This window comes from Dipteris shenzhenensis, chromosome 17, assembly GCF_047967505.1.
Source record: "Dipteris shenzhenensis isolate YYH24624 ecotype China chromosome 17, Dip_SZ_1.0, whole genome shotgun sequence".
Taxonomy (NCBI): Eukaryota; Viridiplantae; Streptophyta; class Polypodiopsida; order Gleicheniales; family Dipteridaceae; genus Dipteris; species Dipteris shenzhenensis.
This window is the reverse complement of record NC_141612.1, coordinates 53,873,842-53,889,055: the sequence shown is the minus strand read 5'-3', so window position 1 is coordinate 53,889,055 and position 15,214 is coordinate 53,873,842. Positions and strand designations below refer to the sequence as shown.

The 15,214-nt window shown below is 40.0% G+C and overlaps 1 protein-coding gene across 1 annotated transcript in view; it reads left to right on the top strand.

Annotated features, from left to right (window-relative positions):
* UPL6 (ubiquitin protein ligase 6) overlaps positions 1–14,624 on the top strand; it is a 78,738-nt gene extending 64,114 nt beyond the window's left edge. Inside the window, exons 14-26 of the mRNA XM_087388829.1 lie at positions 2,329–2,415; positions 2,701–2,841; positions 3,170–3,295; positions 8,031–8,129; positions 8,636–8,703; positions 8,966–9,032; positions 9,178–9,348; positions 9,489–9,578; positions 9,714–9,794; positions 10,009–10,082; positions 13,198–13,269; positions 13,377–13,469; positions 13,605–14,624. Coding sequence (XP_087244955.1) covers positions 2,329–2,415; positions 2,701–2,841; positions 3,170–3,295; positions 8,031–8,129; positions 8,636–8,703; positions 8,966–9,032; positions 9,178–9,348; positions 9,489–9,578; positions 9,714–9,794; positions 10,009–10,082; positions 13,198–13,269; positions 13,377–13,469; positions 13,605–13,671 — 1,236 coding nt within the window. The 3' untranslated portion in view covers positions 13,672–14,624. The remainder of the gene's footprint in view (positions 1–2,328; positions 2,416–2,700; positions 2,842–3,169; positions 3,296–8,030; positions 8,130–8,635; positions 8,704–8,965; positions 9,033–9,177; positions 9,349–9,488; positions 9,579–9,713; positions 9,795–10,008; positions 10,083–13,197; positions 13,270–13,376; positions 13,470–13,604) is intronic.
* The last annotated feature ends 590 nt before the right edge of the window (positions 14,625–15,214 follow it).

Sequence of the window (15,214 nt, the reverse complement as noted above, 5' to 3'; positions counted from 1 at the left end):
TACGGACAGTCTTTGGATGTACGGACTGAATGTAGCAGCAGGAGCTTGGGCCGGAGGCAAGAGCTCAACGAGGTTCTGATACCATTTGTTGGTGCAGAGACGAGACACACGAGGAGAGAGCAAGCACAAAAAGCTCGAATGAATGATCCAGAAGATGTGACTAAAGTCACATCATATACATGGATAAGGTTGTGCTTGCTAAGCACACCCTGTAGGTCACATGGAAGTGTGCCTGCCAAGCTCGGGGGAAAAAACCTCCACTAGTTGGAGTAAAAAGTGCCCCGGGCCTACACCTAAGGTGTCACCCTACACTCCCAACACATAGGTGCTAACAACCTACTATGTCCAAATGATAGGGTTTGGGAAGGGGGTGCATCAATTGTTTGCATGGAAGGCCCATTTGTTGTCAATGTGGATTATCGAGCCTACATGTAAAGGTGCGTTGTCTACCTACAGAGAACTTCAACACTCATGAGAACTCAGGTTTATAACCACAATTGGTATCCTCTTTGCGTGCCAGTTTCTACACAAAATGGATTGAGAGGGCGATTTGTTAGAAATGCAATTACAAGAGAGCACCGACCAATCAATGGTCAAGCAACTAGAGTCTTGGAGGGCATGGAACATATGATCCTTGAATATGTGATTTGTATAGTGCATTGACGAATCAATTGTCACCAATGTAGATACTACTCAAGCCTTCACTATGCGCCTACAATGATACCTGTGTTACACATGTCACCATCATAGAGCAGATCTTAATTGATGCAAGAGCCTTCCATTGTTTCTTGCCAATACCCACCCTAGGTGCACTTGTAGATCAGGCGTTTCAATAACGCTTTGGCATTTTGGAAACCCCCTAATGTTGGAAACCTTAGAAAACGGGTTTTCGTAAGTTTTTTGGATGTTTCCTGCAGCTAATCATTCAAGAGGCTGGCGATTTCCACATCATCCAAGTTGACAGAAATATTGCTCGTACTCTCAACGTGTATGCTCCCACTATACAGGCAGAGACGTGTCTTTTGGAGGCAGCTTAGGGAGACTCTTCCTCAAGATGGCACTCAGATTGTTGGAGGAGATTTCAACACAGCTAAACACGACCAAATTGGGAATTTCTTTGTCAAATTTTGACCAATCTAGACCTCTGCATTTAGACTTCAGTCTCATTCTCATACATGTCTACTAAAGGTGTCAGGAGAGAGAGATTTCTTTGTACATCATATAGAAACAAAGTCTTTGAGCATGTCAAGGAGGATTTAGCCTTGTGCAGATTAGGCTTTATCATGATGAGTTTTGGTAGATGTAGAGCTAGAGAATCTGCATAGGCTGTACTCCATAATGAAACAAGATTTGGTTAGGGAGCTATAAAAGCTCCATGCCATTATGCCAAGCGGCATGGGCAAGGTCCTGTAACTAGCCACACATCTCTGACCTTGAAAAACGTACTCATCTGTAGACATTAGGGAGGGGGCGTATAGCACATTAACCCCATTGGCACACGCGGGGTAAGGCCACCAACTCCAATACCTCCTTTTGGATGTATCTAGAATGAGGGTTCCCGGATGTTCTTCCTATGCACATGGTTTGCACTCTTAGTACTATCTAAGAAGAGGAATCAGTACATGTGATGCCATTTTATACACTTGTCTATGGGCTGTTTAAGTGTGCGTGTGCATTTTGAATTTTTTACTTGGTTTTGGGTGGGTGGGTGGGGCTGCGAGGGGGGAGGGGCAGACATCAGTGCGCATCTATCTTTATTTCTTCTCTACTTTCCCTTGTTTTCTCTTGTTTTGTTGTTGTACTTTACCCCATTTCTCCCCCTCTCAAAAACTCACTGAGAGTGGACTAGTAGTGCCCTTGTTGAGACTTCATTTTGTTCCCCTTTGTCCTGAATGTTTCACCAAGCAATTCACGCATTGTCTCAGTCCTAGACGAAGGTGGTAGCTGATTACTACATATATTCCTCACATGGCTACAACTATGGTAACTTGAGAAGCTGTTGCATGTTAGAATACAAGCTGTTGCACTACTATTGGTAGCTGCAGCTTTAAGGGCAGTTACAGGTAATGAACTCAAGGCAGTAATTGCAGCTGTCCTTTGCATTGTAACATTCTTTTTATCATTAGATCTGCAGGTGGCATTCTGCAAGCCAGCCACCTTCATGCATTGGAAAACGGTATCTTGCCTCAATTCCAGAGAATGATCCTCCAATAAGTTGGAACAATGGCATACTCTAACAATAATAAGCACACTTCCAGTCTGTGAAATGAATAAAATTAATTTGACTTATGAATGAGCTGGCCTAAGTCGAAAATTGGGACAATGCAGGTCGAACATGATAATCCGAGAGCACGCGAGTTGCTTGCCTTGGCTCCATTCTTAGTACCATTTACACACAGAGTCCGCATCTACACGGTAATCTTTGTTGCAATACAGTCTCTTACCTTAGACACCATCACATGCAATTCTTACCAAGCAAAGTTCCTTCATATTGAGGGTATGCACAGCTGATGTCTATTTCTAGTGTTTGTGTGGGAAAACCATGACTTTGTGTGCTAGATGAACTTTGGTTCACATACTCTGGAAATATTGTTCTTGTGGGTTTGAGATCATCATTTTGATTGCCAGGCCTGAAGCATGCTCTTTATTATTCATTGTGATTAAGCTCTTAACGGTTTACGAGAACCTGCAACCTTGCAGGCACAATTAAGCGCAGCAAGGCAGCAGAACATCCTACAGACGCCTTTCTCAAGGTTACGTGTAAAAATTCGAAGAGATCGAGTTGTAGAAGATGCTTTCACTCATCTGAATTCACTGCCAGGAGAGGCCCTTCAGGGCATGGTGATTGTTTTGTTATCTTTCCTTTCCTCTCTCTATATTTCCCTAAAAAAAAAGCATGGCAAAAGATCTCGGTTTACTACCTTTTCTGTCTGTATTCTGTTGTGTGATTGATTCTACTAATGGTGCTTTCATCGAAATACAAGTGTAAGAGACTGATTTGCACAGGATGTACAGGACAGTATCAATTACTTTAGTTTGTCTATTTTATGCCAGTTAAATTGTTATGTTAATGAAGGCTTGCTAGAAACTGAGATGCTGGATATGTATAACTCTCTGTGGAAGATGTTAACGCAGGGCTACATTGACTGATGCTTTACCTTTCTGGTAGATCCGGGTGACTTTTGTCAATGAGCTTGGGGTTGAAGAAGCTGGTGTAGATGGAGGTGGCATATTTAAAGATTTTATGGAAGGTATCACGAAAGCTGCCTTTGATATACAATATGGCTTATTCAAGGTAAATTCTAGAATTTTATCGATCTGAACAAATGCATGCAGATCTCAAGTCTGAAAGGAGATAGGTGTGAAATGCAATGTTATTATAATATGAAATTTAAATGTCTTATCTTCTTTAAAGCTTGTGTATAATGTTTAATATCTAAACACCTATCTAATTATTTTTATTGTATATAGGTTTGACGCTTACTGATCAATTGTATATAGGTTTGACGCTTACTGATCAAAATTGAAGCATAAATACATAGATGATAAGAAAAAACAAAATCATGCTCACAGCTTGATAATTCAAAATTTGCACTCAAGCCTTTGGGCCTTGTTGTGCCTGAGTACAAGCATGAGGCTTGAGCACATGCACACACACCCACACATGCATGCATCCGGGACACACATTTATGCTCCGCACATGCTCACACGCACATATGCGTGTGCAGGCGTTCAAACACGTGTATAAAGACTCCACAAGAAATCTGGTTATGGCTTCTTGCTCTTGACAGAGCTCTCCATGTCTCTGTAGTTTGGGTTCTCTACAATTTTGGGGATCACTGGCTCATAAGGCATTCGCATGAGCAATTTCCACCTGAAGTAATCTCCTCAGTTAACATTTTTATATACCTACCAACCTAACATGTAGCTGACTAGGTAGGTATATGGACACTTATTGCGCATGTGGCTAACTACCTGATTGCGTATGTAGCTGACTAATACAGCCTATTATGATAAGTAACCCTTATAGTACTCTCTCTCTTTCCACCCCCCCAACAAAAAAAAAAAGAAGAAAAAAACAAAAAACAAAACAAACCAAAGCAAAGCAACAAACAAAAAGTAAGTTTAGATAAATAATTATTTACAGTATTCATATCGAGATCTCAACATCATGTAGACCTGAGGTAATTTAAGGAAGCAATACCGTAGCAAGATTAATCAACTAAGCTAATATGCGACTTGACAAAATAGCTACTTGTGCTCCTAGTTTTGTTACAGCATGCTTTGCAAAGAACTCCTAAAAGAGAGATTCCCATTAATAACGGGCATCAAAATTCTTATCTTTGTAACTTTCAGTTGGAAACTGTAAATTCCTTATCACCCAGTTGTTGGATCTTGAATGACTTCTGCAATGCTAACAGTCTTCTTCTCACATTCCATCCTCTGCCATGTTGATGTGCAATCAATTCTTCTTCTACAGTCTATTGGCCTTGTCATGATACCTCTAGTATATTCTTGTGACATTTACTTATTGGCACTTCTTTACCTTCTTCGGTCGCATCTTACTTAATTGCTTGCTGAGGATTGTTATCTCAAGGACATATTATCTTTGTTCTTTGATTTGCGTTGAAAGCATATTATCAAATCAAGATCAGTGTGCAGTCAAAGATTCTTATCTTCATAATTTCACATGTCTAGCTTGGACGAAGAATGGCCTTTAGATCATCTTCATCTAATTTAACTCCCCCATCACCAAGCTGCTTTGCTAAGCTTTCCTGGAAAACCGACTGTTTCTTTGTATTTCAAAGTTTTGTGCAGTTCATTTCAGCTTCTTAAGCTTTCTCCAGCATTCTCTGCTCTCTCCCCGCTCTCACAAACTTCATAGAGTTGATCAAAGTCATCTCTCCTTCGGGCTTAGTTAGACGACCAAATGCCATGTAAGGAAAACCAATAAAACAGCATGGTGTCCATCATGCTTCCGCTACGCTTGAAAACTTGAGATTTGAAGTTTGTGAAAATTGAGAGAACACACAACATTCGAGAAAGCTGAAATAGATTGCACACACTATGAAAATGATAAGAAATTGGGGTTTTTTGTAGAAAACCGCATCTCCATAATTTCACATGTCAAGCTTGGATGAAGAATGGCCTTTGGATCCTTCATCTACTTAAGCTCCCAAATTACTAAGCTTCTTTTTTCTTTTTTTTTCAGAAAAATGTAAATTCTCTTAATGCTTGAAAACACCATACAAATGTTCCAAAAGGGACTATCGATGAAAGTACAAAAGAAAAACAGGTTGCCAGCTATAGGAAAGCTACGTGTTTTAGGATCTCACGGCTCACCGCCTAGAGAGATTCGGAGACAAGAGCTAGCAACCAAGATGGTGGTCTATACATCCAACGAATACCCCTCGCGGAAAGGGTGTAGAGATTCTCGCCTGCCATGCCTGGCAGAAGCGCTCGCGTCTTTTAGTGGTCTCTCTCGAATCTGGAGTACTGCGCTCCCAAATGGTGCACAAAGTGAAGATGATATCCTGCCAGATGGCTACTAGGGTAGCCGTCGGAGACATTACTAAGCTTCTTTGCTAAACTTTCCTACAAAAATACAACCCTACTCTGTATTTCAAAGTTGTGTGCAATTCATTTCAGCTTCTCAAGCTTTCTCCAACGTTGTATCTTCTTTGCCCAATCTCACAAACTTCACAGAATCGCCCAAAGTCATCTATCCAATAGGCTTAGCCAAGCCTTGCCTTGTACCTATCAATGGACCCATCGGACTTTCTTTTTACTTTGAAAACCCACTTGGTACCAATGGCATGCTTACCTAGTGGCAAATCCACAACATCCCAAGTTTGATTTTTCTCAATGGACTGCAATTCATTGTGCATGGCATGCATCCAATGCACATTATCCTTTGCTTCTTCAAAAGAGTCAGGTTCTTCTTCATCAAGAAGAGTACCTGCATAAGTTGTCTCAACTGAAAGAGGCCCCCCCTGCATGCCTTACTGCACTACGAGTCCTGCCAGGCAATGGGGCCTCAAGCCGAATCTCCCTGAGAGTCTATAGCAACCAATTCGGGACTGTTTTGGTTGCGTATATCTCTTGAATCTCTTGCTTGACAACTTCATCCACACTCTGTGGAGGTACAAAGTCAGTCTGTGGCTGAGTCGGGGCATGTGGATCAGGAGGAGGTGGCTGTAAATTCTGATTTTCAGCATGAACCTCAGCTGGGGAACCAAATGCTATAGGAAGCATCTCCTCAAAAACATCATCTGTAGAAGATGGAATAGTAAATTCATCATGTGTATGTGCTGAATTCTCTGAAAATATAACATCTCTACTCACAAAAATCTTGCGAGAAGCAAGATTATACAAACGATAGCCTTTTCTTTGTGCACTATACCCAACAAAAATGCATTTAAGTACCTTATCTGACAACTTATGTCGAAACTCCACAGGCACGTGGGCATATGCAATACAACCAAAATTTCTGAAATGATCCACTAAAGGCTTGCCCCCATGCTATGCCTCATAGGGAGTGATTGTCTTCAAAGCCTTTGTGGGAGCCCGATTCAAACCATAGTTTGCACACATGAGGCCTTCGAGCCGAAACCTGTGAGGCATTTTTTTATTGGTAAGCATGCATCTATCCATCTTCATAAGAGTGCGTTTTTTGCGCTCAGCTTTACCATTTTGCTGAGGTGTAAGCCGCATTGTAAGCTGATGCGTGATGCCTTAAAATGCTCAAACTCATGAGACATATACTCCACTCCTCTATCTGTGCGAAGTGTCTGCACCTTGAGTCTTGTCTCATTCTCAACCATAGCCACAAAGTGTTTGAAATGCATAAACACTTCTGATTTTGCCTTAAGACCATAGACCCAAGTGTAATTCGTGAAGGTATCTATGAATGTAACATAATAGAGAGAATCACCAAAAGTAGGTGTCCTCATGGGACCGCAGACATCACTGTGTATGAGCTGTAATTTATTTGTAGCTCTCACTACACCATCATTCTTAAAAGGAAATCTATGCATCTTGCCAAGGATGCAACCCTCACATGCATGAGGAGGAGGTGACTCCAAAGGAGGCAATGCATCAACCATAGCATGCTTCTGAAGTGTCATTAAGCTGCCATAGCTCATGTGCCCATACCTGGCATGCCATATCTCCCCATTCTGCATCGCAGCAGTGGGAGTGCTCACTGAAAGTGCAAGATCGGATCTTTTCTCATATACGTCAAGCTGAAAAGAAAGCTAGAAGGGGTGAGCAGTAGTAGAGGAAGTGGGTGACAGAGGGGGCATGGGTCGATGCAGCAGAATGAGCATTAGCAAACTCAATCTTTGCATGAGAACCATGTGAATCCTGCGGCATCGCCACTTGAAACTGGATGGTGTAGAGTTAATGCAACACCACTAATCGAAAAGGCTCTTGAAACACAGGGTATGAAATCGCAAGGGATAATAATGGAAACTAAAAGAGCAGCAGAAGGAGTTCATTTGTTATACATCTATGCATGACTAGATTGGACTTCTAGTTCTTCCCATGCACATTTTGTAGAGTGCACTGCCCATTAAAGGGGGCCTTTCATTTCCAAGAGGATGGTGGTCTAGGATTCTCCTATTGGAGGTAGGTGGACCATGCATGTGGGAAAAAATTTGGACAACAGGATTTGCATTTTGGGTGCTGAGCGATGAAGTGGCATTACCCACCTGTGCCACTTCATCGCTCAGCCAACTAGGCTCCTTTTTTTTCTACTTTTTCAATATACGGATGTTCTTGTATAACAAGGCCTTCATAGTTCTTGCAATATCTCGTTTATAGAAGTGAGCAATAAGGAATTTAATGCATTTTGTTTGTCATGGTAGACATTTTAATGGATCTTTATGAGCTTCTTCTCATTCCTTCTAATTGTCAAAATATTAAAAAGGAGAGAGAATCTTGTATATGAGCAGTCCAAGCTGCAATTCAACAAGTAGTACTCTTAGAGTTCCTGCTTTCTTTACAGATATGCCTTTTGGTACATGCAGGAAACAGCTGATCATCTTCTTTACCCCAACCCTGCATCAGACATGGTACATGATGACCATCTTCTATATTTTGAATTTTTGGGGAAAATTCTGGGAAAGGTATGTGTCCGTACATCCCTCTTTTTTCTTTTCTTTTTTGGTGCTTAAGGTGTTTGGATTGATGGGCAAATTGAATCAACAGAAACTGATGTATGTCTATAAGGTCCTCGTTTTTTGTGTGTGTGTGTGAGAGAGAGAGAGAGAGAGAGAGAGAGAGAGAGAGAGAGAGAGAGATGTATGCATATATATATGTATGAACATACATACATATACACAAATAAATAAATATAAATATAGCTATAAATGTGTGCATACTTGCATACATACATAGAGGGGGGTGTGTGTGTGTGTGTGTGTGTGTGTGTGTGTATTTATATGTAAGATTATTTATTTATTCAAATGCAGGTGTAATAGCAATTTATAGGCTTTGAATTTTGTAAAAGTAATTATTTATTGGAAATGGAAGTAAATTTTAGGTGTGTATGTGAAGACTTGATAGTAACATTCCCAGCTTCCTACGTTGAATCGACAACATCAATGTGTGACATGCCATAGTCTGCATGCAGGCTATGTTTGAAGGGATTCTGGTTGACATACCTTTTGCCAATTTTTTTTTGAGCAAGTTGAAGAAAAAGTAAGCGTTTATTTTTTCTTTTTTTTTTTTGCACATTGTAATTAGCTATCTTGGAATGATGTGCTCTTGTTCATTGAATAAAGCTATTTTTTAAATAAAAAATTGGACAAAGCTGATTGATGGTTTCATTTTGATTCAATTTGTCCCGAATAGACTCAGTTGTAGTCGAATCTAAAGACGCTGTAATATAGTATTTTTGGGATACCCATGGCTACGTGCATTAATTAATATTTTGTTTGTGTTTTCTTATCTATTGAGTCAGGCACAATTACCTGCATGATTTGTCATCACTAGATCCAGAACTGTACCGAAGTCTTCTCTTTCTCAAGGTTGTCTACAACTTCTACATGAGAATTTTAAATGTTATCTGATAAATGTGATGGTCATGTTTACCTTTTAGATTTTGATGCTCACTGCAATTCAAGCAGCTTTGGTACTAGTTGTTGAATCCATGGTAATGCTCCTCAAATGCAGCGTTATGATGGAGATTTGTCGCAACTGGGCCTTTACTTTGTAATTGACAACAATGAATATGGAGAGCAAACTCAGGTTGAGCTGCTCCCTAATGGAAAGGATATTCAAGTCACCAACGAAAATGTCATCAGATATATTCATCTGGTGGCAAATCATCGTCTCAATAGTCAGGTGAAACAAATGCTTTTTAATCTGTTAGTTGTAATGGCCTTTCAGATCTTTTTCTTAAATTCTAGTCATGTCTTGAAATTGGGATTGTGTATAATGCAATGGTTTCAATTTACTAAATCTAAAATCAACTTTGTTGTTAGATTCGTCAACAAAGCTATCACTTTTTGCGTGGCTTTCAACAGCTTATACAAACAAAATGGATTGATATGTTTAATGAACATGAATTGCAGGTATGGTTTTGATTTGCTGTAGATTTAAATAGTGTATTTTATTGTAGTTCTAAGAAATGGAATGGCCAGAGTAGGATATTGTTTCAATTTCCTAATATCCCTTACATGATTTTCACTCCTGATCTCCTTTCTTAGGTTCTCATTTCTGGATCATTAGAGGGCATGAATGTGGATGATCTTCGCTCTAATGCTCATTATGCTGGTGGTTATAATGAGGTGAATATTTCAATACTTGATCATGCTGTTTTGGTGCTTGTATCTCTTTCATGTATTTATAACATAGTATATATGCAATCTCTGCATCATCCCGTTCTAAAATCTGACATCATAGAAAAAGTCTAAAAAACTGTTCATTTGGCTTCGTACAACACTTTCTCTTTTTAATGTCCTCTTTCTGACTGCATGATATATTCTTCTCATTGATCTTCAGCATCACCCAGTGATTGAGATGTTTTGGGAGGTTATGAGAACATTGGATTCAAATCTTCAACAAAAATTCCTGAAGTGAGTTTTCTAGACCACAGTATGTATAAATTTGTGTGATCTTTGTGTGTGCATGAGTATGGACTTCTGGTAAAGTCTCTTCAAATCGTTTTGCCAAGTTGAGTCAAAACAAGCAATAGCTTGAGATGCCTTGTCACTGGCAGGGTATGGATGGGTTTGGATCAATCCAGCAGTCCTGAGGGCCAGAAGATTGGAGTCCTTATCTTTAAGTGAGCTATAGTGTGATGGGAGGCATTAGGACCACCATCCTAAATCCAGTATTTTGTATGCTTAGAGTATTTGACAATGAGTGTGCTTTTGCATTGGAGTTTATGAAGCATCTTGCACAGTCGATCTCTTGACAGCTCAAAACAGAAAATATACATGAGGTGGCAGAGCCAAACAGAGGCAAGTTTCTATTCGTTGCTAACCCCAGAAATTATCAATAATAGGGAGTTTCATAATTTTATCTGATACCATAGTGTGTTGGAAGGACGAAAATGCTAGTCCCATTCCTGGTAGAAGAAATGCCAAGAATATATGGGAGAAACCCCCCAGTCTTATACCCTAAGAATTTGTCCATAATGACATCATAACTTCATGAGCTTGTTCCACTTACATTGTACAGGATTTCCTTCCAATTCTGTGACATTTTCTATGTGTAAGTTCTTACAATTGAAGTTATTACAACATGTACACCACCTGCAGGGTGCAATACTTGAACAATCTTGCACAATGACTCTTGATAGATGCTTTTTTTGGATCTTTTGGATTTGCCACTAAGGTTTGGCATAGAGAAAGTCCACTAAGGTTTGGCATGGTAAAATATGATTAGCAGGGATCCTGATTCCCTATAAAGCACCTCAGGTAACAATAATCAGATATGGAGAAGTGCAGCAATTAACTCACATATGCCACCTTGAGCTCCGCTACAAGTTTATATTGCCTTCAGCAGTGGAAGATGTGGTTATTAAAAAGCAGCAAGAGTTAAGTCACAGGTGGAAATCAATAATCCTCTCCATGATTATTTGCCAATATGTATGTCAATGTACATACAATAGTAGTTTTTTTTTCCTTTTTTAAATTTATTTTCTCTCTCTTCTTCTTTTTCTTTTTTCTTTTTTGAGGGGGGGGGGGGGGGGGCAATTTCAGCTTGACCACTCAGTCAGTCGTAAGAGTCTCTTGAGAGAATCTTGTATCTGAATTTGATGGGGATTGTATATGTCTTCTTAATATCAAGGACTCAAGGAGTAATGGAATCTCCGATGAGTCTCTTGTGCTTAATTCAGGGCCTTGTAGAGAAAGAAAGAAAAGAAAGAAAGTCTATTTCAGTATCTAAGAGCACTTCCAAAGGATATTCGTGTGGATTGGCTACTTGATGAAATGGACAAAGCAGAGAAAGACACGTCCACTGGAGACCAAAAGGTCTATGGGACAGCAAGAAACCCTCTAGTACATCTGCTTTAGGGAGGGCACATGGCAGCTCCCAAGGAGTGCAAAAAGCAACCCCAATTATTTAGAGTACCTACATGATATTCTGGAAGAGTAAACAGCCATACATTAGTTTAAGACTGAGAGTCTTTTGGTTTTGATTTAAACTCTCTGATTAGTGCTACCCCTTCACGGTAAACTGCCCATTTTCCATCCTTTCTGGCAGCCCTGACTTTAGCTAATTCAGTTGCCTTGTGTAAGCTCCTCTGCTATCCATACTTTGGTGCCCTTCAGCTTGTAAGATTGTCGAAGAAGCTTGATCCGCATATATTTTGACTTCAATGTAAGGATTGCATGACCTCTATAGTGCAAAACAGAAGCTGGCCTGGAGTCGTCATCATCCTGCTCATCATCATTCACTCATTCAATGTTGGGCAAGCTTGATTTGATCTTTGTCAATATTTCACTATATGTGTCCTCCTCTTTGTACCAATCTTCTGGGAGCCCCCCTATTCTAATCTTCAGCGCATTATCACGTCTAGCTTCGTGTTCTTTAATCTCTGCTTGGATATCAGACTTACTTGCTTTGTTGTCCACTTCCACAATCACTTCCTTCTTAGCAGTTTGTACTTCAGTGTGAACAAGATCTTTGACTGTAGAGACTAGCCGTGGGGTAGGGGGGGAATCCTCACAAGATTTTACAGCCTCATCCATTACTGCCTGCTTACCAAGCCCTTCCAGGATGTGAAGTCAGGCCTTTACTTCTGCCAGCTCCAATCATCTCTCTCTCACTGCCTGCTGCAGATATAAAATCTGATCCTGTTGCCCGAAGATGGGTCGTTTTGAGCCTTCTTGTCAGTCAGTCCAGGCCTTGACAAGGCCTGCGTGCATCAAGTAATATCAGGCATAATAAGTATTGCAAATCAATCGGTATGGATGGTGCTGGGAACCAATTGATTCTGTAAGGATTTTGTGTGTGCAACAAATTGGCATTCCCTAATCACTTGAGGAGGTTCTGCTGCCACCTTTCAGGATGACTGAAGGAGTGCAAAAGATGAGGGCCATGCCAGAATCAACTCTTAACATGCAATGGAAAAGTGTATCGTTCCTAAAGGTGATTTTAACTTTGGGGAGCTAGGGTGGAGTTGAGCAATACACTTTTCCATTGGAGCTAGGGTGGAGTTGAGCAACAACCTTGACTGTGTCACACCAACCTTCGATGCTTGCTTTCTAGCCAGTACTTTGTTCGTAGTTGCAAGATTTACTATTTCTAGATAGTAGATTATCAATTACCAAGCAAGCCGTCCTTGAAACTCTTGAATTGACCCCACAACCAGATCTCTTTGGTGGTCTCTTGAAAGGAGTTGTTCTAAGCATGAGCAATGTCAACAAAAAGTTGGTAGGGAAGGACTTAAAGAGTGTCACCATGATTGGTTGTTAGTTCTGAAGTATGCCTACCACCACTGCCACCTCAAAGAGCTGCCAAGGCTCATGTTGCGTCCATCTTAATATGATGCTTCTCGAAAGCCTAGAAAATAATAACTAGTTAGACATTCCCAACTGCAAGAAAAAACCCCTTCTTGGTAGAAGTTTGTTTTTGAAATAGGACCAACGACATTTATATTCAGAAATTTAATCAGCCTTCTATGGGCCATGGCTCCATCTATTTGGGATTAAGTAGCAGTTTTGATTTTCTATGCTACAGGTTTGTCACTGGATGTTCTCGTGGGCCACTACTGGGATTTAAATACCTTGAGCCTCAATTTTGTATTCAACGGTACGTCTCTGTTAGATTGTTCTGGCAGTGGTACTTCATGTACGTTTTTAAAATGAATATGGTATATGGTATAACTGGAGGGTATTTGCTTTGCCTTTCCAAATTAGAGCTGCTCCAGAAGATGCGTCTGAGGACATGCTTGATCGCCTGCCTACTTCAGCCACTTGTATGAATCTACTGAAACTTCCTCCTTACAAAAGGTAAGAAAAAAGGGGCCTGCGCTTCTTCATGGTCAGAGGTTAATTCATAGTTATCAGGGTTGAGGAAAGAGACGAATGAAACTGATTTGGAAAAAGCTCTTAATCATGTGCGAAACTGGTGTGCTTGTGCTGCAGGAAAGAGGTCCTACAAGAGAAGCTTCTTTATGCTATAAATGCAGATGCTGGCTTTGATCTCAGCTGAGAGTAGACTCCCTAGGAATGCTGTACATTGGTTTACTTGTGTATGGGCAACGAGAAGATTGTGCTTAAAAGAGGTTCACCATCAATTTAGGCTGCATGCTGGAGAAGGAACCTTTTATTGTAGGGGTTCTTTTCATTCTCCACGTCAAGTAGCTCATCCTAGGTTCAGTGCCCATGTAAGATGAGCCAATATTTGGCAGATTGGATTCTTTCTACCCTTGTGAGTATCGAATGTATAAACTCCTAACTCCCAGGCTGTGTAGAAATGACCTTTGGAAGCAAAGTCAGGTCGTTTCCAAGCGGACATTTGTAAATATGAGAACACAACTACGTAAAATTGCTGGCAATAATTACAGAAGTTGATACCTTTGTTAGAAGGCCTTGAGCCAAAAAAAGGCTTAGGTTGTAAAGCTTCCCATGCAGTGAATGGATCTCAGTTTTTTGGAACCCAATTGTATGAGTTACTGGTTGTATACCCATTCATTACATGGCACAAATTTTCTAGAATTCCTAAAGTATTGGGAAATGCTACTCATAAAGGGAACCTTCTAGAAGGATCACTGAAGCTTTTATGGATCAATGCAGCAGGGTTTGTCATAGCTTACGGACATTGCACTCCTCAACAATTGTAGTTCTATAACACATTGACCAAAAGCATTGTCCTCAGTTGATGTAAAACCAGAATATAATGCCGTGTTTTGTGGGTACATTTTATTTGAAGTATTGTTACTGCAATCTTTGGCTTTCATTGGCATACTCTTCTTGCTAGTGTCAGTGTTTTGACATATCGAGTCATATTTGCTTATCCAAGGGCTCTTATCACATTGGATATCGGCAATTTTGAGTCTAGTTGCTTCAAAACTAAGAGAAGTTCCTTGGTTCGCACCTCTGATATTGGTACCCCTCTCTCTTCAAAGATGAAGGGTAAATTCCAGCAAAACTTCGTGATTTCTTATGTAGACAAATGATAAAATAGTTTTGTCCACACGTATAAAAGGTTTTATTTGCAATCTCAAAACATCAAAACTTTTGTAAGTCTTTTGGGATCATGTAAGAGAAACCCATATTCAGTGAAGTGGCTTGTAATACTTCTCTAACCGATGTCTCAAAGTGGTTGAGTTATTCTTCAAGAGTTTTCAATTACAGATTTGAACAAGATAGATGTGAAGTTTGAAAAGTCAGCCTTCTATTGTGATTCGAAAAAGAGACGGTGCACAAAAGTTATAGATGTTGAAGATCCATTGTTGGTTAAATTTCTTTTAGATAACTTGTTCATGATTCTAGGAGACTCTTTATGCCAATAAAGCATCGGTATTCTAATGGGTACTAATTGTGTTTTTTTCTTATCAAACTTCTATATCTTTTTACTTGTGAATTTGAGAATGTGCAACGATTGATGTTTGTAAGACTTGACCAATTGTTCTTCATAAACTTTGTTGAGTTAGGAGATTCATAGATGATTTATTTGTTGTAGACGTTCCAAACATTAAAGAAAAATACAAAGATCCAAATCCTATCGGTGGATTCCTTGAGTTTTGTGATTT